General features: G+C 37.8%; 1 protein-coding gene across 1 annotated transcript; it reads right to left on the reverse strand.

Moving 5' to 3' along the window:
* Window positions 1-1,256: 1,256 nt before the first annotated feature.
* On the reverse strand, window positions 1,257-26,082 carry adss2 (adenylosuccinate synthase 2). Its single transcript, XM_017690542.2, has 13 exons — window positions 25,776-26,082; window positions 15,731-15,833; window positions 12,425-12,493; window positions 12,262-12,312; window positions 10,957-11,023; window positions 10,624-10,731; window positions 8,799-8,880; window positions 7,697-7,823; window positions 5,537-5,691; window positions 4,810-4,934; window positions 4,467-4,564; window positions 4,146-4,295; window positions 1,257-3,317 (listed from the first exon to the last, which is right to left on the reverse strand). The coding sequence occupies exons 1-13, from the start codon at window positions 25,905-25,907 to the stop codon at window positions 3,265-3,267; spliced, it is 1,320 nt and encodes a 439-aa protein (XP_017546031.1). The 5' UTR covers window positions 25,908-26,082; the 3' UTR covers window positions 1,257-3,264.

The following is a 26,082-nucleotide window of genomic DNA, read 5'->3' on the forward strand; positions in this document are numbered from 1 at the left end:
ATATATATATATATATATATATATATATATATATATATATGCGAGAGTATTTTAATTCATAAAACTAATGTTGAATGTTCAAAGAAGCACATTTAACCATTCACAAACATTCATTAAAAAAAAATAAAAAATCAATCAGCCTGGGTCTGACTTTCATGTTGCATTATAAATCAAAAGTCTATAGTAAGAAGGCACACTTTCTTCATTTGTGTGGAGTGTGAGCCATTATATATATATATATATATATATATACACATATATATATATATATATAGGGAGGGAGAGGGAGAGAGAGAGAGAGAGAGAGCTACAATAGGATCTATTCTTCCTACATTTGTAATGCAAGTACCAGAATTTTAATGACAATTTGATTAAAGGGATAACGTACAACATGCTGCCTGCTTTATGTATGATCTTATTATTGATACGAGCAGCAGAAATGATATATAAACGCTGTCCCAGTGGTCCAAATACAATCCCACACATTTACAGGGAAACAGCTGCTAACCACAGGAAAACAGAGCCCCTACAATTCAGTAACACTTCCTATAACCCTGTATACATAATACAAAAAGCATTTTTAATGAACAGTCCTGTGCAAAAGTTTGAAAACCCCAGGTCCGGTCACATTTTGTTTACTTTTTAAGTGAAAAAAACAAATTCTGTACAGAGAATATGACATTTTCTGCTCATTTAATACACATTTTTAATGTATTTGCTGAGTTTAATATGTTGGAAAAAATAATCAACTCTATAGTTAAAAAAAAATAACTTTTGCACAGGTCACATCTGATGCTTTTGTTACATTAAATGCAGCAAATAAACAGTAATTGTGTATTAAATGTCCATGTGTTCTCTGTAGAAGGCATGTTAACTCATTTTCACCTAGACAATCAACAAATTGCAATTTGACCAGGGGTGCCTAAACTTTTGCATGCAACTGTATATTACACATTTCTACATTTTCTCTCAAAAAAATTCATGCTTTTATTTATGATTATGCATATTGCTATATTTCTAAGAATTTGAATTGGCCTAAGCCACATCATAAGGCATTATGGCATGTAAAATACTAAAAATGCATTTATATTGCATTTACGCGCATATATATATGTTATACATATATACACACGTTATGGATTTATGGACTTGCATTTATATTATACATATTTAGGATTCATAGGAAGAGTTACCCAAGATTATTACCCTGGACACTGTAAAATGCTGGTGCCCAAATGCTCATAAAATTTCAATTACAGTATTAACCAAACAGGCTTTATTCAGAAACATTTCCAACTGGCGATGCTCAAAACTTTCAATAATCAATATATTGTTTTTGAAGAATACAAATATACAATGTACTGACCTTGTTTAACAAACAGCAGAGTGGTTAAATTAAATATAAAATGCAAAACTTAATTCTCAATATGCTGACTGAGTAGCACTCTAAATCACAGTCAAGCTACATTGTGGCAAAAGTTATACAGTTTACAGTGTACAGTTTGCAGTGTGGAGAACAATGACATTAGTTAAATATTCTCTAAAATCCCCATAATATTCAGAAAGAGAAAGAGCAGAGAAGTCAAACCATCCAATAATCAGAAATAAAACATACACACCGTTATGATCACCAGAGAATCCTGAGACTAAAACTAAAGCAACTAAACTGAGTCATCTGTAATTGATCTCAATGTTGAATATACATTCAAGTTGGCCTGACAGTAGTCTCACTGAGCCAGACGAGATCTTGTAACTAGCCGGGCAACAGATAACTAACAGCCATAACCTGTCTTTGTAGATGTGCAACACTACATATCTAGGCATATGTAGAACACAGGAAATTGTCTTTCATTGTCAGTAGACAGGGCTCATCAATATTAGCCATTTTATAGTAAATGTATATCTGATAAATTGGAAAATAAATAATTCAATTCTCAGGTTACATGTATGAACAAAAACTAAACTAACTGCACACCCACACTGACCAGGCTGACCAAATGGACATTCATATATAGAAATTTGTGAAAAATTTTCAGTGAGAACAAATTAGATCTATGGTCATTCAAAATTAAGTGAAGGAGGACAACCGTATCAACAATACAATGTATAACTTACATTGGAAACGAATTAGGCATCATGAAAAAGTTAATATTAAACACATATGAATTACGTTCCAACAGTTTAACATTAACTATAACTGTAAACTTTAAACAAGGTTGGCTAATGTGGAACAGAAATACTAATCTCTGGTTTGTTTTAACCAGACATTTAAACCAGACAGTTTTCATCCCCTGTTAAAACTAAAAAAAGTAGCTGTTCTTTCCTTGAGAAATTTAATCTAGACATAAATGTTCTTGAGATGTTTCATCTAGAAATAGGCAATTGCACTGGCCTGGATAAAGACAGTAGTTTAGTTCTGCATGAGAACATTCTAACATTGAACATAACTCAGATGGAAATAGGGAAATAAAGTTAAAATCTACATTCAGGGTGAGGGTTTATATTAGAGGGCTCATTTACTGAAAACGCTAATTTACATAATCCTCCCTTTACCCCAAATGTAGTCAATCAGCCAAGACATGTTTGGGGTCTGGAGTTTGCTTGCTGAGATATTTTTATATACCTATAAAAAAAACTGAGTGACACAGACATTCATTACTTTAACTCCAGATCAAAAAGAAACAAACTTAAGGCATCAAGCATGTCTTGGCTGATTAAGTATATTTGAGGTGAAGGAAAATGGCATAAATATAATTTTGCCGTCAATCTCTCTGTGTGCATACTGCACAATGGCAAGAAATTCGAAAAGCTTCAATTAATGAAGCTTAACCAGGTTAAAGGTCATGTCACATAAAGAAAGACGTTTTGAGCTTGAAAATGCTTAAAAGCTCATTAAAAGCAGACTGTAATTGGTGCATCAAAGACAAAATGCAAAGTACATCCACAAAGACGAATGGAAATGACCCCTGGGTGCTAGTGAGAGACTGAAGAGCCTCTTTCCTAATGACCAAAGGACCTTCCACTATGGTGCCCTATGCAGACCTCCAAAGAAAAGGGTTAGAAACAGTTCTTGACTAGAGGATCATATCATGAAAGAGAAAGAACCTGTTTTTTTCTGCCAGCAGGAATCTGCAGAGAGTGGAGAGCTGAGAAACAAGGCCCATTTTCTGGCCATGAATCAGCAGGCCCCTCGATAAGCCTCGTGCACTGTGCAGAAAAAGAGGGCTCACCCAGTACGGGCCATACACAGCCTGGCTGTTTTCTTTAAAACAGCTGGATCATAGACTCTCGCGACTTGCCGACGCCAATCCACTTCACTGGAAAAGAGGAGGAAATGATTACTAAGCGGCCATAGATGTGACTGTAAAACCTATGCCTAATTCTGAATAATAAGCAGGTTTGTACATCAGCCTGATTTTTAGAGACTACTTAATCTTCAAAAGTATGTGATGTAGTATCAAGACAGTGGCCCTTATTCATTTAACCAGCTTTAATGATCCACAAGCTATTCTGCATCTGATTTATGAACTTTTGCATGACATGGAAACAAGATCGAGCACAAATGATGAATCAGCTTCAGTGAATGAAATCAAGCGCCAGCCTAACAGCACCTCATATCAGTAACATGTGAGCCAATGGCTGTGCTTGTGACGTTGGGCAGTGAGTGCGCAGCTCCCCCTATTGATCAAACTGTATAATGTTAAAATTACAAGGACTGGAAAGAAAAAATAAACGTCTTTGTTTTGACGGTAAAACAATGTGATTGTACAGTATGACTTTTCCTTAAATAACATTTAAATATTGTATTACTTAAGTGGTGAGATGCTTCTGCACTAGCTGTGTTTTTTTGAGCGGTAAAACACGGTGTAATGTATTTAAATGGAACATGGAACAGGCGCAGCATTTGTTTATAACAAGAGCATATAAATTAAGTACGTTCACCTTTCTATTGAGTTGCCATGTGCAATGATTAGTATTACTATTATTTTCTATTTTTAATTCTAATTATTGGCATTATAATTAATGCTGATAACAGTTTAGGTTAGATAACTTCAAATCAAGCATTACATTTCCTCAGGTTGTTAAACTTATACTCTCAAACTGGAGTTCTGACAGTTGAAATTATAGTAAACTGAGACTCTTACCAGGCACCCCTAAATGCTCCTCAATGAAGTGAACGTATTTCTGTGCATTTTCTGGAAGATCCTCAAAGGTCCTAGCAGCTGAGGTGTCGCTGTTCCAGCCAGGCAAAGTCTCATACTGGACCTCAACCCTCTGTAACACCTCCTGATTCGCTGAAATAAAGTCTCTTTAAGGTCTCTATGTATATCCCCAAGGCCAGAAACACCCTAAAGCCACAAACCTGACATCATTTAAAATATTGTATATGCTTGATGGGATTCTTTGAGGGCATTCAAGGGGTTTAATGTTAAAAATGTTAAAATGTTATGTTAAAAACTGCTCACCTGGGAAATGTGGTATGCATTCATTGTCCACCTTGTACGCCACACCAACTTTGATCTCTTGGAGGATGTCCAAGATGTCTAATTTGGTTAAAGCTAGGCTGAAGAGAAAAAATATGCGTAATTCATATTGCACTCTAGCAAGAGAAAATTTGATTGGGGAACATTTTCATAACAATACAACTAATGATACATCTACAACTGTATATTTCTGCATGAAAAATGGTTCGGTGTGCAATATTTAACTTATATGCTGTAAAAATTCTAGCAAATAAAAAAATAGCTGACTAAAAATTAGGAAAACATTTCTTGCTATAACTGTAAAAGCAATGAGATGGGGACTCACGCTGTAAAGCCATTAATCATGTGGGCATACTTGACAAGCACCAGATCCAGCCAACCGCATCTCCTCTTGCGGCCGGTGGTCACACCCACCTCCTTCCCTCTCGTCTGAAGCAGCTCTCCAATTTCCTTAAAAGACAGTATTAAACTGTAATAGGAATTAAAACAGCTGCTTGAAAACATTCATATTAACTTTACAGCTGATTTGGTATTAATATTCAATGAGGTGCATAAAAGAAAAATGATTCCCCCGTTACTTGTATCACACAGTAGAGGAAGTTACACACTTAAAAGTGGATGGAAAAAAAACAAAAACAAAAAAAAGGCTTGTACATACACTGTAGGAATGTAATGACGTAAAGAATAACTATAGGCTGTGTTACGCAACGCAGAAAAGCTTGCTCTCCTGAAAACATAGGGGCTGCTCACAACTAGTATAGAGCTTAAGATGAGTAAATGCACACAATAACAGATGGGTAGATGACGAAACATTTACACATGCACACGCACACACCCACCCAGCAGGCTCATTCATTTGATACCATGTCTGTGCCACTGTTGGCGTGTAGCTCAGACAGCTAGACAGGAACTTAAGACAAACCACTGTGACAGACATACTCACATTACTGGCAACGAGGGCCCAGAAGGCGCCCTTATACAAGTAACTGAAGCACATAATACTTACTGTAACACATGCTGCTAAACTGAGACACACAAAAGGAGATCCTTACATTGCTCTGTTCAGAGGGGAAGGCACCGATGCCCACTCGGGTGGTATAGGCCTTGACAACCCCATAAACCTCTCCCACATTCTGAGGTGGCATGCCCAGACCCGTGCACACTCCACCCACGGTGCAGTTGGATGAGGTTACGAAAGGGTAGGTTCCTAAAATGACAAAATCATGAAGTGGGAGTCTGCTGAAGAATCGTTTGGGCCAAAATGATAAGACCATGCTCTATTAACACAACCAGTGTGATCTAATGCAAGACATTGGTGTGCAGATCTGCTAATTTTACAATTTTACCAGTGCATGTTGTTGACATGACACAAAATCTGATTTCCAAAATGTTAACTGTACAGGAAAAGAATGTGTTACGTATTAATGTATACTGTTCACACAGTGTAGTCATAAGGCAGTTATATAACAGCAATGATACATATACTCGCTGGCCACTTTATTAGGCATAACACACTCATCTATTTTATAAGCTCCATTTGCCATATGGACCCGTTCTGTAGCTCTACAGTTAAAGACTGCAGTCCATGTGTTTTACTGCATTACTGACTGTTTATAAAAATAAAAAATAAACGGCCCCTCAGCAAATTACAACCATATCTAAGCGTTCCTTGTTCTGTTAAATGAGAGAAAAACTCTTCTGAACATACCTGATCTACAGCAAGAACTGCGGTGGCAGTACATATGTCTGGATTATTAGGCTGAGAGATATGAAAAGGCATTACTTAAGAAAATTGAATTTTAATTTTTTTCCCCCCGAACCTAAGCAAGTTTTGGATTAAACTACATAGAGTATCACACTCACAGCTCAAACTGTGAGTTTCAAAAGCTATCAAAACTATTAACAGGCTAAACATTATCTCGGTTACTGTATTTGCTAATACACATTATAATATGATCTCTAAAATAATGTGCAAATGCTCTACAGTAATTTTACAAACACTGAGGTAAAGACAAATATCAATGCCTCAGTATGCATACTGGCATTTGTACCATATTATTAACGTTTGCTGAAAAAAACTGTGTTTACATTATTCAGAACTCTGGTCTGAAGAATGTAAACACAGTTTCCAGAATCCATTTTTCATGTAAATTAGCATTTACACTGTCTGTTCTCAAACATGCATATATCCAGTGAACTAAAGCCAGTTCATTTTTGAGTATTAAAGAAAGTTTTTAGACATATTCCTCTGTGTGCTTCACAGTGTTCCGCTGAGCTAATGGGCTTTTTAGTGTCTTAGCAGAAGATGTTAATGGAGTAGCCAGAGCTGAAAATCCAATGGATAGCAACAGTACTTGAAAGAGGTGGGACTTTTGCCAATGGGCAATTGGTTAGCTTTTGCTTACCCTGTTCAGTAACGGTCAGGACAGTGACAGTACTACCAGACAGGTATTATTTGGAAGGTAGATTATTCTGCAGTGACACTGACATGTAAGTGAAACTGATTAAAAAAATGTATGAGTGTAGATACAAAGTAGCTGTACCTAATACAGACACCAGTGAGTGAATATTTCTCAAGACTCAATATCATCCAAAAAACTTTGTCTTTTTTTCTGAGCAGCCATGTGCTGCACCAAGATTACAGTAAAATGGTTCTGACGGTCCTTTACTCAAAATCCAGTAAAGCATATGCTTTATAAAGGATCTTAAAATCAAAGACTTTAAATTCAACACGCTTTGCCAAGTTAAACTAACCTAGCAACCCTGGCCATGCTAGATCAATTACAATGCCTGAGCCCTTTAATATTCATTTGAAAACTGAGAACCCATTCACAACATAGCAGTCTGCGTCATGGTTAAACATACATTTTAACAAATAGCAAAGGGCAAACGTGGTGGAGGTGACCAGTGGTCAAGACAAACGTGCAGTGACTACATAAGCAAGTTCCACTGAGTGGAAGGTGGGAGCAGGGGGTGGGGGGGGGGGTGTGCATTTTGAAGCTATAGGTGCATCACCCACATCTAAACTTTGGTCACTGATGAACTCACCACCTAGGCGGAGTGGCTTCCCAGCAAGCAGCTTTCAAAAGGGCGTCAGTTGGTTAGTATACTGTGTGTTTTTATATTGGCACTTTGTCAGGAATGGAAAGGACTGTACTTGTCTTTCACATACTGCTACGAGTTTAGCTGTAGTATCAGTCTAGGTGACTCACCAAAGTCAATGTCCAGCAGGGCAGCATTGGCACCTTCCACCAGAATCTTTTTAGGAGGCCCATGCAGAGCCTCATACATGAAGAACACCCCATCTCTCACCATAGGCTTTATTCTGTCCACGTATGCCTGACAGAAACATACTACTCTTAGACAACTCTGTGCACACTTACACATTATTAACAGACTTGGCCTTCTGGGGTGATTCTTTTACTCTTATCTCCTGCGCTGTTGAAATTGTCTTTGATCAAATTGAATTTGATCTTTCCACATACACATAATATATAACGAATATAACCATGTATTATGCTTTATTTCAGAGCTACCCACAAGGGGACTTCTTAACACATATATAAGCAAGGAATAATGTATTTATAAAGCAATACTTCAACAAGCTTTTGCTTGTAGACACAATATTTTTCATTAAGTTATACATTGCAGTGACATAAAGGGCCTCAAACTAAAGTGACAGATATTTGCTCTGTTCGTAATGCTATAAATTAATATAATCATTCCCAATTAATGAAAAGCATAGGCCTAGTCAAGAGCATTGTATATCAGTTCTATATAAGAATTTATGCACAAATCCTATACCTGAGTGAAAGCAGAAATACCTCTAAAATATTAAATCAAGTCAACGGAGAATGTCTTTGTCCGTATTTGTACTATGAAAGTATAATATAAAAGTACAAAGTAAAAGTAATTTGAATTCATACAGGTATTTCTGTGCGCTTTTGTACTTGTGTCACAACAGGCTGGGACAAGTATTAGGTGATATGGTATGTGTTACCCAGGATATATGGAATTTACCAAGTACACACCAACATTCAAGTACTACTTTACTCGTTCGCTTCAGAGAACGGAGTAATGTCCCTTGAAAATTCAGAGAGAGCAAAGTGTGAAAGTGATGCGCCTCTTTCGCACGACAGAGCTTAACTCCAAACTGCATGGCAAAGTGTTTGTTTGGTTGCACCACTGATACATTCAATGTTACACAGCCAGTCCACTGTCATAATGCTTAGAACTACAGTTTAGAAACCTCACAATCAGACTCAAGATTTAGGTCAGCTGAGATCCCTAGGAAAAAAAGGTAGGTAAATTCACCTCGAGCTTCATCAGCTCCCCATCAATATCTATCTCCAAAGATGGGTACATAGACTTGTACTGCAGGGCGAGGTTTTTATATCTGTAAAGGACAGAAGCAAAGACATCATGAATAAACAATAAACACATTATGGACACCAGACCATGTTGTTGGCTTGATATGGTTAACTAGCTACAAGCTACATTTCCAATTTGTTAGTGCTAACATGGTTAAAGCAAACAGATTAATGACGACCTGGAATGACTGAGCGACTAAAAAAGTGGTAAGGAGTTCAGACACAGGGTAAGTAGTGGATAACCCAGTATATTATAGTATATTATACAGTACCGTAAAAGTCAAGAGTCCATCCTTCATTTATATATATATATAAAAAATTACACACACGTTGTCAAGACAACTTGCTGAAGTGCAGACCGAGCATCAGAATGGGGAAGAAAGGTGATTTAAGTAACTTTGAATGTGGCATGGTTGTTGGTGCCAAACGGGCTGGTCTGAGTATTTCAGAAACTGATGATCTACTGGGATTTCCATGCACAACCATCTCTAGGGTTTACAGAGAACAGTCAGAAAAAGAGAAAATATCCAGTGAGTGGCAGTTGTGTGGACGAAAATGCCTTGTTGATGTGAGAGGTCAGAGGAGAATGGGCAGACTGGTTCCAGATGATGGAAAGGCATCAGTAACTCAAATAACCACTTGTTGCAACCAAGGAATGCACAACACAACACGTCGAACCTTGAAGATGGGCTACAGCAGCAGAAGACCACACCGGCTGCCACTCCTGTCAGCTAAGAACAGGAAACAGACTACAATTCGCACAGGCTCACCGAAATTGGACAAGAGAAGATTGGAAAAATGTTGCCTGGTCTGACGAGTCTCGATTTCAGCTGTGACATTCAGATGATGGGGTCAGAACTTGGCGTAAACAACATCTAAGCATGGATCTATCCTGCGTTTTACCAACAGTTCAGGCTGGTGTTGGTGTAATGGCGTGGGGGATATCTTCTTGGCACACTTTGGGCCCCTTAGTAGCATCGTTTAAATTCCGCAGCCTACCTGAGTATTGTTGTTGACCATCCCTTTATGACCACAGTGCACCCATCTTCTGATGGCTACTTTCAGCAGGATAATGCACCATGTCACATAGCTCCTATCATCTCAAACTGGTTTCTTGAACATCACAATGAGTTCACTGTACTCCAATGGCCTCCACAGTCACCAGATCTCAAACCAATAGAGCACCTTTGGGATGTGGTGGAACGGGAGATTCACATCATAGACGTGCAGCCGACAAATTTGCAACAACTGCGTGATGCTATCATGCCAATATGGACCAAAATCTCTGAGAAATGTTTCCAACACCTTGTTGAAAGTATGCCACAAAGAATTACGGCAGTTCTGAAGGCAAAAGGGGGTCCAACATTGTACTAGCAAGGTGTACCTAATAAAGTGTACACTTTGTAATACATATAATAATAAAAAAAATTTAAAAGACAGGAATATATATATATATATATATATATATATATATATATATATATATATATATATATATATATATATATATTCCTGTCTTTTCCCTGGCAGTAGCAAATGTCTCAATGGACATTTTGACTGGAATATAAATAGTTGAAGGGAGGGGGGCTCTGACTTTTGTATAGTACTGTACATGTTATAAAAAACCTGCTTACTTTAAGCTATGCCTGGTATTTGTGTACTTCAGTTTTGATCCAGTTTTTCCACAAGATTAATATCAATAGGGATGTGGTGTTTTTGAATAGGAGTATGAATATGTTGTATAGCGTTCAGTGCAGGCACACCCTCACCTTTCTGAGAACTCCTGAAAGTCAGACAGAAGGTCACATATTCTGAGGCCGCTCCTGGCAGCCTTAGCTGAGTATACTGGGCCAATGCCCTTTTTGGTTGTTCCTAAACTGGAAGGAGAATAAGAGGTTAACACTTGGCACAAGTCAAATACAAAAGCTCAAAATTGTAACTGATCAGCTGCAAATCAATTTCTACTAGTATGTAATTCATCCAGGGAGTAGTCATGTAACACAGAAAGGAGCTAAAAGTGAAAGAAATCTAAATAAAAAAAGAAGCTAAAGACTTTTTAAACTGTCGCCTCATTGGGTGTTTGTGAGAAACAGGGTGTTTACTTTTTGCCAGCTTGCTGCTGTCTCTCCTGCTCTTGAACTCGGTCCACGGCTTGATGGAAATCAAACACTGCAGACAGAGAGAGGTTGACTGTAACACTGGGCTGTACTGTGCTGAAATCTCTGCAGTCTAAATACAACATGCTCACAGAGGTTACCATAACAACTACTACAACACAGTTGGCTTGGCTTTAGCTGATCACTTCATTCCACTGTGCCATTCATTACACTAACCTCTTAAGTATGGCAACGGATTCTAAACCATTCAAATACAGACCAATAAAGTCAACAATTTCAATATTGAAACTTGAAAATAATGTGCAAAAGTAATAAACCACCCTTCAGTTATTTAATCACAAATGAATAGCCATTATTCCAAATTAGCTAATCAGCAGAATCAGAATTAGCTAAGCAGAATCACAAAAAAGAAAATTTTACACAAAATTATACAATAGCCTCTACAACTAAATATAATATCAACAATGTATGTACTCAGTGTGTCCACCCTTTACTTGTAGGGCAATTTCATTCTTTCCAGGAAACTTGCTTTCAATTTTTCAAAGAAATCTGCAGGGATATTTCACACTTCAGATCTGAATCTGAAAGTGGAGCTTGATTTTCTCCTCTCTCTAAAAGATGAAAGCTTTATTTACTGATGATCCGATTGTGATGATTTTGGTGGTCTACCAGGTCTTGTATGGTTTTTAGGAGTCCCATTTTCTCTGTATCTGTCAGTAATTTGGTAAAGTCCAGTTTTAGAAATTCCATTTTTTTCCACTTATTTTACCACTTTCTTATTCCTTCGGCAAGTAGATTATCTAATCTCCTCAGAAACATCCCCTGAAAAATGTAAAACTAATACTTTATGCTCTTTTTCTGGGGAATTAAGTTAAAATGAAAGGTAGAATTTTTGAATACTTTATGTATCTTTGCTATCATAAAAAAATGGCATGTACACACGAGAAAAAGCAAAAACATTCTTAGCTCTTGAATTTAACACTGAAAACTTAAGATGTGTTGTGCGAAGTATTATTTTTTTAATTAAAACTTTTTATTTAAACTACAGCAATGAACTGTAAGCAAAGAATTTATACAGCAATAAAGGCTCCTTGATAGTTTGCATTTTACTGAGAGAGACTCAAACACCCTCTGGCCGAAAGTGACAAAGAGAAGCAGAGTGTTTGGGGCATCTTGTTTCCTGCAGATATGCTGGGTTGACTGGCTTAGGAATGTCACATAGCAGATGCACAAAAAGAACAGTCTGTTTTACGCCTTCTATATGGAAAGAGAGCAAAATAAAAAGCTTACCAATGTGGGCACGGTCAGAGATGACAAGCCTGTTCTCCCAGCCCTCCAATCCTGGAATGAAGTACAGCAACACTTTTCTTAGTCACATGCCTGTGCACACAGATGTGCCTTAGAGCAGAAACCAGGCTCAGTGTGTTTCTGTTAAGTAACTACTCATGCATACCCTTTCCCTTCCGCAAATTCTTCTCGGCCTCCTCAAAGAGGCCAGGGAGGTGAATGACCACGCCGTTACCTATAGTAAGAGACAACAAGAAACTGTGTGAGTGCATCAGAATATGGACACTGCTTCAGAAGTCTGTAACAGCTGCACAATATATCTACTGTTCATTATTAAAAGGTACGCCCATCTGAAACCTCACCGCAAATCCTTGCTGTTTGTCAAACGATGTTGATGAGCACATACCACACCCTTCTTAAGCTCTACCTTGAGGTGTTGGACCAGTTTACAGACAAGTCTCAATTTCAGTGTAACCTTAAGGCTACAGTCCCACCAACCTTTAGCCCAAAATTTCCTGTGGTTGTCCCTGGACATTATGGTTAAAACATCACCTCAGGCTCTGTGAGATTAATAATTGCTTAAAAAAAATTTTTTTTTTAAAAAATGTTTTATATATATATATATATATATATATATATATATATATATATATATATATATATATATACATATCCACTGTTGGAACAAAACCTCTCAAAAAATGGTAACTTTACAGAAGAAGCAAAACATTTAATGCAAACTTTTAATGTAAGTCAATGGAACCAGACTTTTGCACCGAATCTGAGAGCAGCGATATATTGGCATCAGACAGATGTTTAGATTTGAGTGATATTTCAAACTGATGTTTAATGATATATTTATTGTACTCCAGAAGAGCAGAATGTTTAGGTCATGCTGGGCCACAAAGATTGTATTCATTTTAATAAATTTGTTACTCAGTAATGCTTATACAGGGGGATCTAGTTCCAGGCTCTACATTTTATAAATGTTTATGTATTGACATCAGCAGATATGTTAAAAACAAACAAGCAAATAAAAAAAAAAAATCATATCAATGCATGCCTAATTAATACATATTGCAATCATATAACCACAATACTACCACACTGTCCATATCGTGCAGCCCTAACAGACACACTTCAACGTCCCCAGGAGAAAATCTGTACTGCACAGACCTATGCTCGATGAATATCACCACCATAACAGTTGTTTATAAGGGTGTTCTGACTGAGCGGGACTTCTGCAGAATTTGTTTACATCTGTACTCCCTCATGGGCCTTCTGCTCAAATTAGAGCCGCCAAGCACTCTCTGGATTCAACATTAACTTCTCTTATGCATCATTGTGATAAAAATGCATGGCTATATAAAGGAAAGTAGTTTACAGTCCATCACGTTATTACTTCTTCCCAGATACAGGACTTGCTGATGCATGTTTCGGAGAGCCATTAGCTAAATAAGGTTCCTGCAGATAAATCTCATGGTGTGCTGGGCTAATCTAAGAGGCTGGCTTTGACCTAGCCATTACCATATTTTAAGGCACAGTACTAAACTACTGTGTGGAGAACACAGATACAAACTTTGCAAAGCTACATTTAGTCGCAAATACTATTCGGATGGGATAAGAGCTCTCTGTATAAATTACAGTGGGTGGAATGTGTTCTTCTTGGCCCCATTAAGGTGTTATGTAATATGTGCAATTGCTCTGCTGCTCACAAGGAGAAAACACGCCTTAACGTTTATCACAATTATCTCATGTCCTAATCATCAAGCAAGCTGTTGATGTAAATTAAAGATTCTCAAAATTAAAATGCCATGTATTATGCAGGATAAAATCATACATAAAGGCCTAGCACATTGGAGCAAGTGCCCTAAAACAAGCTTCCTCAGTAGGGCGTATGAAAGAGGATAGACTCTTTATAGGGAGCGAGTGAACTTGAACTTCTCAAGGCCAAAGACCGAGATGGAAAAATACCAGCATGCGCCTGGCACAATGTTTTTTTTAAAAAAATGATTCAGACTAGGCTTATTAGGAGATAATGGTTTCCACAAGACCCTATATGATAGACATATGAAGGTCAATTTGGAAATAATGGTGGTTTTATGAAATCAGGAGATGACAAAAAGAGGTGGGGCGATGTCACCCCACCTTCACTGAGAGTATAAAACGTGTGTACAAACCCTGTATATGTGTGAGTGTTGTCCGAAGGCCTTTGAAAGAACATTCTCCATGCTTAAGAAATAAAGGACCTGCACTTCTGAATTCTGAAGAGTCTTCTCGCATTTTTTAGTTTGCTCGATTCTTTTTATTTTCTTTCAACAAACAATTGAATTGATTTTATTTTACAAACCATAAATAGTACTTAGGCTTGGTGGTCAAACAAGTGTCGAGTCACGACACTGTCATTAGTGAATACAATGTCATCAACATTGTCATTGCCTATGGAGGTTACAGGCACCTATATATTTTTTCTGCAGCAGGCTACCACAGGTTTTAATGTTCATCCTCATTGTGCCATGCAAAAACAAATAAATGCTCCCCAGACTGCCTCCATAGTTAAAACACAAAAACACATGAAAACTTAACACAGGATGTGAATATTTATCTAGAATTCACAAAAGGACTGATATAACTTGAGAGGCTGTAACTACTGAATATTTTCTCAAATGTCAAATATTCAAAAATTCAGAATTTATGTTTCAAAATATATGTTAGAATATTTGTCTCACAGAAAATATGTTTCACTTTAATGGCTACGTTTTTCTTACTGTCATTTATTGTTATTATCATTCTTTATCAATAATTTGCTTATTGTATAATTGCTGGAATCTATTAATTTATTGTCTTTTTATTTATGCTTTAAATGAAACTTTAACTACAACGAGACATGGGAAAAATAAAATCACTAGTTTGGGAGATCCTGCCCAATCTGGTAACCCTGACCATGTTGCTGTAACTGTTTGAACGTGTCAGTGATGAATGGTGCAGAGCAGCAAACGAAACAGTGCCCTTAACCACATGGACTTAAAAAGTGAAAACAACCTTTGGTCACCCCTTGTCAGACTCTCTCAGACTCAAAGAAAAAAAAAGGCTAAACCTAGACCTATTAGTCTTATTGCTCAGAAAGCTTGCTAGCTTGTTTGCTGCTGTTTATTCTTGGCAATAAATGGAGAGTAGCAGCTAGCAATTCAGAGCAGTGTGGAAAGGGTAAAAGTACTGGTTATATCAATGACATTTCTGTTTTTGATTATGTGAATGATTAAATTTTATCCAATATTTGTTGCCGCCCCATTTTTTTTCCAGATCCAAGATTTACTTGTGAGCTGCTTTAATCTTCAAATTATCTTAAAAATTACCTGATTGATTTGGATAAAACCTCAGAGACACTGCCAGTGTAAAACTAATGATGTCTGAATAGAACTAAAGAAATAGATAATGATGAGAAATGTTATAATGAGGTTTAAATACTCACCAATAAAGGCGGTGACACTAGAGTTGATAATGCCACTCGGTAAAAGGTGAAAGTCATACTCTACAGAGTCGACCACGACAGTGTGTCCTGCGTTGTTGCCTCCCTACAGACACAGAATCAATACAAAGCACACTTTCATTAATGCAAATGCTCTGAAGCAGACAGAATTAGTAAATACAATAAACCAGTGACCCAGCAAACTGCAAGATGGTGCCTTGACAGAGATCATTCACTTTGCCTAATGATGTTGTTCAGCCAGTCCTACATTTTAAGTCTATGTGAATAAATCAGATACTTTTTCCTCATTAAAAAAGTTCCTGCATAAAATGTCTGTAAACATCCACAGGCTTCACTTGAGGTACTGATAATATACAGCTTTTGCCTGCAATTTCACCATTTTTTTACACTTTTTAACATAAATTTAACAAAAGATGCAAATGAAATCATTCAGAGCAGCCCGATATAAAATGTGCCAGCCTAGATAAACTTGGTCAGAACTGTTCACAGTACTGGTGAACCAGACATTTAAAGTCTTTACTGGCTCTAAAAGCTCCCTCAAAGATAGTTATTACATTTGTGATGTATGAAATACATGTATGAATGAAATAACTTAAAGATTTACAAGCCACTGGCAACAGAGATGTGTGAAACATTTGCATGTTGCATCATATAGAGTTATAAAAAACAACTGAACACTTTGCTCAGGAGAAACTGCTTTCGAGCAAGTGGTGTCATTAAATCTTCATTATGTACATTTTTAGTCAAAATATCAGCACAAGTATCAGAATTGGGCTGGGAAACGTGACCGTATATATCGTTTTTGTGATAAATTATGGCACAATATGCTTTTCGGAACATACTGTGGATATTGTCAGTGCTTTAGGAATACTGAACAACTGCATGCTTCTTCAAAAGAAGAGCATATTTAGGCCTGTATAATTGGATTTAATGTAGTACAGCAAGTGAAATGTTGAATAAAACAATTTGCACTCCAGTATGCCAGTATTTTAGTCTAGTTGTTTTTTCTGTTCCAACTTATCAAAAAATAAATAAATAAAAGAATATTGTGACATATTGTAAAACCTTCCTGAAGATGTATTTTTGCCATATCACCCACCACCATTTAAAAATATTAAGTTTTTTCCTGTGCTTCTCCACAGACTGCCATCATCATATAAGTTAGTTAGAAAAGCAGGCGCTGATCCTTTTCATATCTTGTATAGATGCAGTATGTGCCTAAAGAGCAGGGCAAACATAGATTGTGTACACGCACTTGGCATGCAAATGGTCACCATGCATGGATATCAAGTGTCCTTGTGCGTCAGCTTTCAACATGGCCTCCGTCAGCACTGACCTCGCGAAAGATCTGAGAGGGGTTCTCACTGAGCACACCCAATAAATCAGTCCATATTTGTGCTTTTACTTTACCCAGCAAGCAGAAGAGCCAAGCTATTCCTGGACAAGTCCAATGAGATGCCTCTCCTTTTTAGATGCATTTACGATGTGCTTGTACCCATAGGACCCAGAAGAGCCATAGGGTACTTTTAGCATTATCAACGCAGTGTTGTGTTTCCTTATGTAGGACCATCTTGCAGAGTCTATACAATATGCATCATGATAGTTATGTAGTTTTGAACTCTATCTTCTTTTATAATTATTTGTTACGATAAGCTACAGCTTTGGGGATTTGGAGACCTCTCTGGTGGAAATGTGGAAATGCAAATAACGTCAGTTGAAATTCAGACCCCTTGCCCGAGCAGACGAATCTGACGACTGCGAGCGCTGAAAGAGTATTCAAAACTAGGTGGAGTCTCTTCATCAGTGGCTGTGTTTACATGCAAAGACTTGTGCCACTCCAACTGAATACATTCTGATTATAGACGAAGACTGAGGTGTTTATGTTCACTCTACTTAATAATTTGATGGAAAATCAGACTACAAGTAATACAATCCAAAAATAAGTGCATGCGTGGAGTACCATTTAGTACCATGACAACAAGCATCATATGATTCCAGCCAGAATGAGATGAGCAGCAGTGAGCAGCGCTTGTGTTTTTAATTACTTTAAAATGACGGCAGACTCAGGAAAACATCCTTCACATGTACTTATTAAAGTAGTCTTTTAAAGTCTCTCTCCTCTGCAGACCAGTTTCTGCTCCCGCCATGTTGAACACAAACACACATGCACAGAACATACTTAAATTTTCCCCTATTGGGAATGCAATCAGATACAGGTGCTTACATGATTATTATGCTTCTATTTAACAGATTGTTTACAGGATTACTCACCTTGTTCAATTGGACAGAAATTGTATTCCAAATGGCCTCAATCAAACTAGTCTATTCCGACTGAGGTATTATATCCCAATTGAGCTATTAGTTGAATTATTAACAGATTATTAGGCTGCATGTAAATTTGGCTAGTATAAGGTTGGCTCTGTATGTGAGACCCAAACATTGAGCCAAACCTTCTTTTTGAGTCAGGGTGCCACTTAGTATGTAAAGACATATAATGTGAAACCTCTCTTCATATCCTACTGGACACTTCCAATTAAATTTAATTATTATTTCAGATTCTGAATTGTGACTCACAACAAAAATTTTTAAAATGACATAGTGCACCTTTGCTGTTCAACCATTCGCACGCCATCTACCAGTTATAAGCAACTCTATGTCACACAAAGAAAGGTTTCATAGCAAATTCAAGGTGTAAAAACAATAGCTTACATATAGCAGGCAGTAATTAAGGGAACCAAAGAATCTAAAAAGCCAATGCAGTGACAAGCAGACAAGCCTAGCTGAGAAAACAATCTGAAAAATTCTCAGTTTCAGCTAGCAAAGGGTTACGCCCTCAGACAAAAAAAAAAAAAAAAGACCCAAGAAAAAGTAACTATTTATTTATGTAGTAAATTTAGAATCTAAAAGGCACAAATAGCAGATCAATCCCACACCCTGTCTAACTGTTAAAGCTGTGCTCATGATGTTTGTTATATAATTAGGAGAATTACAATGATTACTGACACTATTTTCTGATAGGAAATAAAAATAATCTCAACCATAGCGACACATCAGCTATGATACATTCATATGACAAAGATACATCAAATAGAAATCAGAGAATTTTCACAAACAGTTCAAAATGTTGTCAATAGTCTGGAATGACCCAAAACATATGATGTTTATTGTTTCCGTTCACAGACTGTCACCAGACTGGAGCATCAAGCCATGTTGGATGACTTCCATATTCCAAACCTGACAGGCTAAAAGTAGCTAGCTGTGAGTGATGTGTAGCAGCATGTTTGCTAGAAGAGAGAAGGCTCACACTGTAGTGGGACAAGTGGCAGGCTTGCCAACTTATCACCTACAGTGACAGAACCACAGCAGAGCCACTATATAACTAGCTGTAAGCTTCTGGAAGGGCACACTGTCAGACTGATGTGGACCCACATTTTGCAGTTTCCCTTTTATAGATTCTATATGGTGAGAAAAGTGCTCTGCCAAGACGTTTTGGTGCAGTGGATGATAAAGTTTTTGAAAAATCCCTGGAACATTAGGAAGCACTAGTGCTATGATTTAGCATAGTTCCAGCACACAACATCTAAACCTCAGTTTGGCTAGCCTTACCACCTGTCAGCATACACTTACTGCACAGGCATTCTGCACATGCCAGGAATGCACATTAGACTGCTAGGTATTGAATTGCAATTCAATTCAAACCCATTTGTACAGCACTATTTACAATTGACATTGTCACAAAAACAGCTTCAACAGAAATCTGGGACCAAGCCCCAATGAGAAGGTGAAGGGCGACAGTAGCAAAGAAAACTCTCTAATAGCAAGAGGAAGAAACATTGAGAAGAACCAAGACTCAAAGGAGGAACCCATCCTCTGATGGACAACATCCAACAAACAATAACACACACAAGTTATGAGAATAATGAACAGGGAAGTGGCGAACGAATATACAGTCATAGTGAGCCTAAATAAGCCTTAACAAAGTGAGCCTAATCTCTGGACCTAACTGAATTACCCTGACCCCTGCTGGGACCTGGATCCGAGGGCTATTTAACACGGCTTCATACTCACAAATATGGTTTCCATGTCTTCCGCTTTAAGTACTCCCATTCACCATGCAAACAGAACCCGAGAACGTCAAGACACAAACAGCCAATGAGGCATATTAGCACAAAGCTGCCAATCATGAACTTTTAGGGCAGTTTTTTTTTTTTATCAAATCTGGACCAATTTAATTAGTCTATTATTTAATTTGAAGCTGTGTGGGCTAAATGAACACAGGAAACACATAAGCACATTTCCAGTTCTTTTCATGAGCCATTCTTGCAATACTACTTGCTTGCTCTTTCATTGGCCAAACTGGCAAAATGTAAACAATTGCAATACAGATCAGACAAAATAAAATTAATCAGTTGGCTGGTTGCTTTTTTGGAAAAATCTGCCAATTCTGATATTGGCTGATTCCAATCTACATTAAGTGAAATGACTACATCCAAGTAACGCTGTGTATGGAACACATGACAAACTGGTGCAACGTGAAATGAGCAGGTTATCATTCTATGTATTAACTCGTGTTAAAACATTTACATCTAAACTGAAAAGATAAAACATTAAAGCAGCCAAACGCTCAGGTATGGATCACCCCTTCCGATAGTTGCTTGCAATCAAATAATCTTGATTCTCCTGTGGTTGCATTTGTACCAACATAAAATATTGTCTATTTTCTCAGTGGGATATTCAAAAGAAGTTTAAAGATGTACACATTTGAATACTACCCTTCTTTAAATCTATACAGAATGGGCATTTTAACTGTGGGACTCATATTCTACAGTTTTATTTTCCTCTTGAGCTCTACTTAGAAGGTTTTGTGGGGTTTTACATACAAAAACAGCCATAATTTATTTTACAAGCCAATTTTTAAACCTCACTTTGTCTATAAGGATCAAACAGGCTGTTTTGGTTATGAGACGTTTACCACTGCTATATATGTAAATGGGCTCTGTTGTGAATGGTTGTCCTGCCTTATTCAAAAACCACTGCGGGCTGATTTACTCTTCAGAAGGAATGGGCAGGGCTAAACTGCAGTTGGCTGAATGTGCAGATCTATGCAAATATGCTGATTTTTTTATAACACCACAAACAGTGCTTTCAAAACAGCCTATTTTTGCTGCTTCATTTCCATATACCGACTTCAAAAATGTACGTAAAGAAATGAATTCAGTTTTCCATAATACAGGCCCTTTAAAACCTAACCAAGTTCGATCTGAGAAAAGGAATATCATGTGTAAATATTTATGACAGCACTACTTTAGAAAAAGGCTGTATATAATTATTTTAGGTAAAATTCACCTTTTCTGCTAAATAAGAACCATTGATTTTGATTATTTATTTATTTGTTTGTTTGTTTATTTTTACTGTAACTACAGTTTGAATGGTTACAAGACTCCCATACGTTAACAGCCAGTTGACATATATAACCAAGAAGTTCTAATGTGTGGTAATATATCGGCACTAGATGTTAAATATACACACACATAACACCTGGTATGTTCTGAAGAAACTGGTAGGGGGGAAAGTAGAACCTGTTATGTCCTCAGGGCAACAGGTGGCATTTCAACCTCACCAGACAGACAGAAATGGTTAAACGAGGAAACAGGATACTGATGAAGCAGCAGGGCTTCACTAGAAGCATTCAGCACTCAGAATGAAGAATTCTCCTAAAGAAGGATGAGTGTAGCTCAGGTCTACCACAAGACACAAACACCAGGCCTCCAGTGTTTACAGGCTTCATGAACACTGCAGGCTCTTACAGCTCTAGGGACTAGAGACAGGCTTAATAGGGACCAAATATCATACTGCAATTACATCGCTGTGTACTGTGATTCTGATATGCATGAGCATTTAAATGTGAGCACTTAAAGGGGGACTCAACTCTTTTCAAAATTTCTGCATAAGATGTAGGTAAATATTAAACATTAAATCATTCAGAATATGTTGCCTGATGCCTGAGATACTATTATGAAGTTTGATTAAGATTGTAGCTGAAAGCCTAATTCTTTAGCAGCATGCAAGGCTTTGTAAGGCAAAATTTGTATCCAAAGAAAACTTTTTCCCTCATATATTTATCATTGTGTTGTTATGATCAACATTACATGTAAAAACTGAAGTCACCTGTATGTTCACTGGTCATTTTAGATAATAAAATTAAATAAAAATAAAATTTATATTTATTATTATTATATTTCTATTTGTATTGTAGATGTCACAGCACCTGGTGTCACTCAACACCACTATAAAGTCAGTGTCTCTTCTATTAATTATTTCACATCAAACCACTTTGATGAATGACTTTGTTTCCATCTCAACCATTAAATTACGCAGCAATTTTGAAAATTCATTGGAATTCCCCTTTACCGTGACCTGCATTATTTTAACCAAAATGATTTGTTTGTCAAGGAACGAACTCTGACCAAGAACCAAGAAAGATCTGCTGAAAATATGTGACATAAAAGGGTCATTTTTATTACATTACATTATATATGTTGCAAGCTTCTACGGCAATATTAAAGCCTGGCAGTACTGCAGTAACAATATTTCCGCACAGCCCTACTACTTTGCTTCACAGTTACTCTGTCTGAGCCTACGCAATAGCGTTACAATCAGTCCAAGTACTTGAGTACCATTTGTTGTGGTCAGAAATAGATCTACGAAGGCTGTCGGTGCAGCCCTTTTTATAAAAAGCAGAACAACGTCTGCATTCTCTCTCACGCACTAACTTACAGTAAGCTTATAGTAAATGTACGGCATATGTTTAATGAAGCCATAGCCTTGGCAGAAGAACTGTGCAGAACTGTTTCACTGTCAACCTGAAATCAGCTCCATGAACAGTGACAAAATAGAATTTAACCTGATTCAATCATCCTCGACCTGCCACCAGCACCAGCCACTGGCTGAGCATACAGCAAGTACTCAAGAAAGCAACACTGCAACACACATATCTATTCATTTTACATATAAGAACATTACAACAGCTGGACACCACACTGTGGAACTCTCATCTTGAGTTAAAGCACGCAGGTCTTTGTGAGATGGGCTTTTGCTTTTCTTTGGAATATTTATGGAACTTATCAAAAAACTGATCAAGTTATTTTCTATTCAGGGACGGGTGATATAAAAAGAATTCAGACATTTCCATTAAACACAATATACATCACAATATTTTGAAACAGAGACTTAATACACTAGCAATGTAACATTTGAAAACAGCCATCAAAACTCTGGGTACAATAATTCATATTCAGCATTTCAAATACTGCACTGCATGTCAAATTAAAATCAAGCCTATTTTTGCTCTCTTTATAACAAAAAGTGCTGAAGGTCAGTGTTCTTTGAGTATGGTTGACACCCAAACATGCTCAGAAAAGCACCTTGTTGATCATGATAACAATATTTATCACAATAAATACAACGCTGTCATATTGCTCGTCGCTATTTGGACCCCTCAAATCTTAAAGCAGCACTACATAAGATTTTTTGTTCGAAGTTAAAGAAGTAGCAGGTTTTACATATTAACATCACGGGCACAGCCTCAAAAAGAAGGTCTGGCTCAATGTTTAGGTCTCAAATGCATAATAATTATTGAGCTATATTGAGACTGATGAAGATATGATGACAATAGTACATAATCACTTACGTCCTCAAGACACGTCCTTCACTAAGCTAAGAGCTCTCTTTCAATAATTCCAACACGCAGACAAAGGCAGATTTATCTGCTCATGGGGGGAGACATTATAAAACGCACTAAAAAGGTCTCCAAATCCCCAAATCTTACATGGTGCACCTCTGACACAGCCCATTACAAAGCCTGTGGAAATTTGTGTCAAAGCTGATGACATTACAGCCAGAAACATGACTCAAGGAGAACTGCTACAGTGACTGTGATACATAAGAACAGTAATGTCACACATTTATTATGCAAAGCAACAAATAAGATTCAATGAAGATTCACAGAGTTCAATGCATGTTTCATGTTGCTTGGCAAAAAACAATAGAATAGAAACCACAGCTGTACAAACAGAGCTAAATTTTATTTGCATCACAACACCTATATAAGACCCTGCACTTTAGCAACAACACTGCATATGACAAACAGTTGACACTGTGCTATTAGTCACTTCCTCATATGCTGCCATTAGTGCAGGCTTAGTTGCACGGTATTGTTTTCTGTACTTTCTGTATGCCAAGAATCTTTCATAAACAGATTTGTTAATATATGCAATGCACTGAAGAGAATGTGTGCATTGATCCACTTCTATCTCCAGATTTAACCTTGACACATTTACAATTATTCAGTGACAAAAACCAGCTGTGTAGATCTGGTCTTACTGATTAAACCGTATAAACAAAGTCAATTACACTTATTATATGGATGTCTCTTTTTTGCTAAGCTCTAATGTCAATATTAAAACGTTAAACTAAGCAGTTTACAAGCAGTTTAGAGATTCTGCTTTTTTTCCTATTAGAATGGCCATTTTTACCCATTGTGTCACTAAAGGTCTTAGTCTGAACTGCATGTTCTGTCATATTATAACAAAAGAACCCCAATTATGGCAAATATGATGACACTTAGGAAGAAAGGAAGGACTACTTATAACGGTTATGGCATAAATCAACAAACAATAATAATACAGAACATAACGAAGTTATGCCATTTTGGGTTTCATTCATTATTAAATAGATAACTAGTTAGTTTTAAACTATAATTAACAGCTTCACTGTATAATAACTGATAACTTTTTTGGGAACTATCCCACAACCCCCAAAATGATCTATCAAAGGGAGGGGTACATGTCTTACTCTGAACTGCCATTTCAGGTTTAGTCCAGGAACTTTGAATAAAAACTTACATGAATATTGGGGTAAATGCATGCACATCACCAGCTGATTTGGCTTAAAGTGTTTTGCCTTCATTTTCAAATAATTTTGCCATTGTCATTGTTCTGCCCTTTTCATGGTGACTCATACAAATAAATACCTCTTCAAGCTAGGGCTGGGCAATATTACATTTTAGCACTATCCCGATAAACTGTCAGAATACGATTTCAGAGTGTATGATCCTCAACATGAACTCACTATGCGTTTGGTTACAAAGACAGCACAGTTAGGCCTGTTTCATTGGATTTAGCCCAGTGCTGTTTACAAAACACTGAATAAAAATCCTGAATAAAAGTCGTTGTAGGTACATTATTGTATTATATTTTAGAGGTGGCACTACGGGTTCTATTTAGTCTGCTCCAACTTATTAAATCTCAGAAAAACTAAACATCGTGATGCATACTGTGTATCGTGAAAAAGCCTTCAAGTATCGTGATATGGTTGTTTCGCCATACGGCCCATCCCTAGTTCAAGCTATAGTTAGCACGTCCTTCTCCTGGGGATTTACAAGACAGTACAGCCCACAAGATTTTAAATATGTAACCTAAAGCACCTGTTTTTGAATATCTGGTGGAAGAGTGAACTTGCAAGCAAGTGGGCCAAGACAATAAAACCCCTGTGGGGGGAGACCACAAACTTGAGAGTAAACTACAGGGACGGACTCGCCCACACAGCCCATTCACAGACAGCCGGCCGGCACAGGTCATTTATCTGAAGACGAACGAGGAGCAGAGATTTCCCAACTTCGCCAGCATATCAACATAACAGTGTCCCGTTGGCTTAAACTACAGTACACAACGACTATAAACCTCAAGGTGACTTTAACCCGCGAGGCTGAGATCTGCCTTCAGCTCTTCCCTGTTCCGCGTCGGCTTGAAGAGCTTTACGAGCAAAAACAGGTAGCTAGCCGTCTCACAGCAGCATTAGCCGCACTGCTAATGAATCTCTTATGAAATGCCTCCCTGACCTGTGCAGGTTAAGCCTTCTGAGATATCTCTACCTAGCTAGGCTACACAGCGAGCTCATGTCAGCCAGCCAGGCGTTCATTCGGTGTCCAGTCCACACCACCGCAGCTTTGGAGGGTAACATTAGCTACCTGACATCTGCAGACCATGTCGGCGTCCTGGGCGAGCAGGTCCACCACCTTCCCTTTGCCCTCATCGCCCCACTGCGCTCCCAGCACCACCGTCACTTTGTTACCGACGTCCGCCTTCCTGCTCTCCGACATGCCGGCGCTCCCCTGCTGCTCTGCCTGCTCTCGGCGATGCTGCTCCGGCCACGGCCAGCCCGCGAAGCCGCCTTACTACCGCGGAGAGGAGGCTGGGCACAGGAGCTCAGCGCAACAGGCCCCGCCCCCTCCGCCGCCTGCTGTCGCCGATTGAGAAAGAGGCTGTAGCCCTCTG

This window comes from Pygocentrus nattereri, chromosome 5, assembly GCF_015220715.1.
Source record: "Pygocentrus nattereri isolate fPygNat1 chromosome 5, fPygNat1.pri, whole genome shotgun sequence".
Taxonomy (NCBI): domain Eukaryota; kingdom Metazoa; phylum Chordata; class Actinopteri; order Characiformes; family Serrasalmidae; genus Pygocentrus; species Pygocentrus nattereri.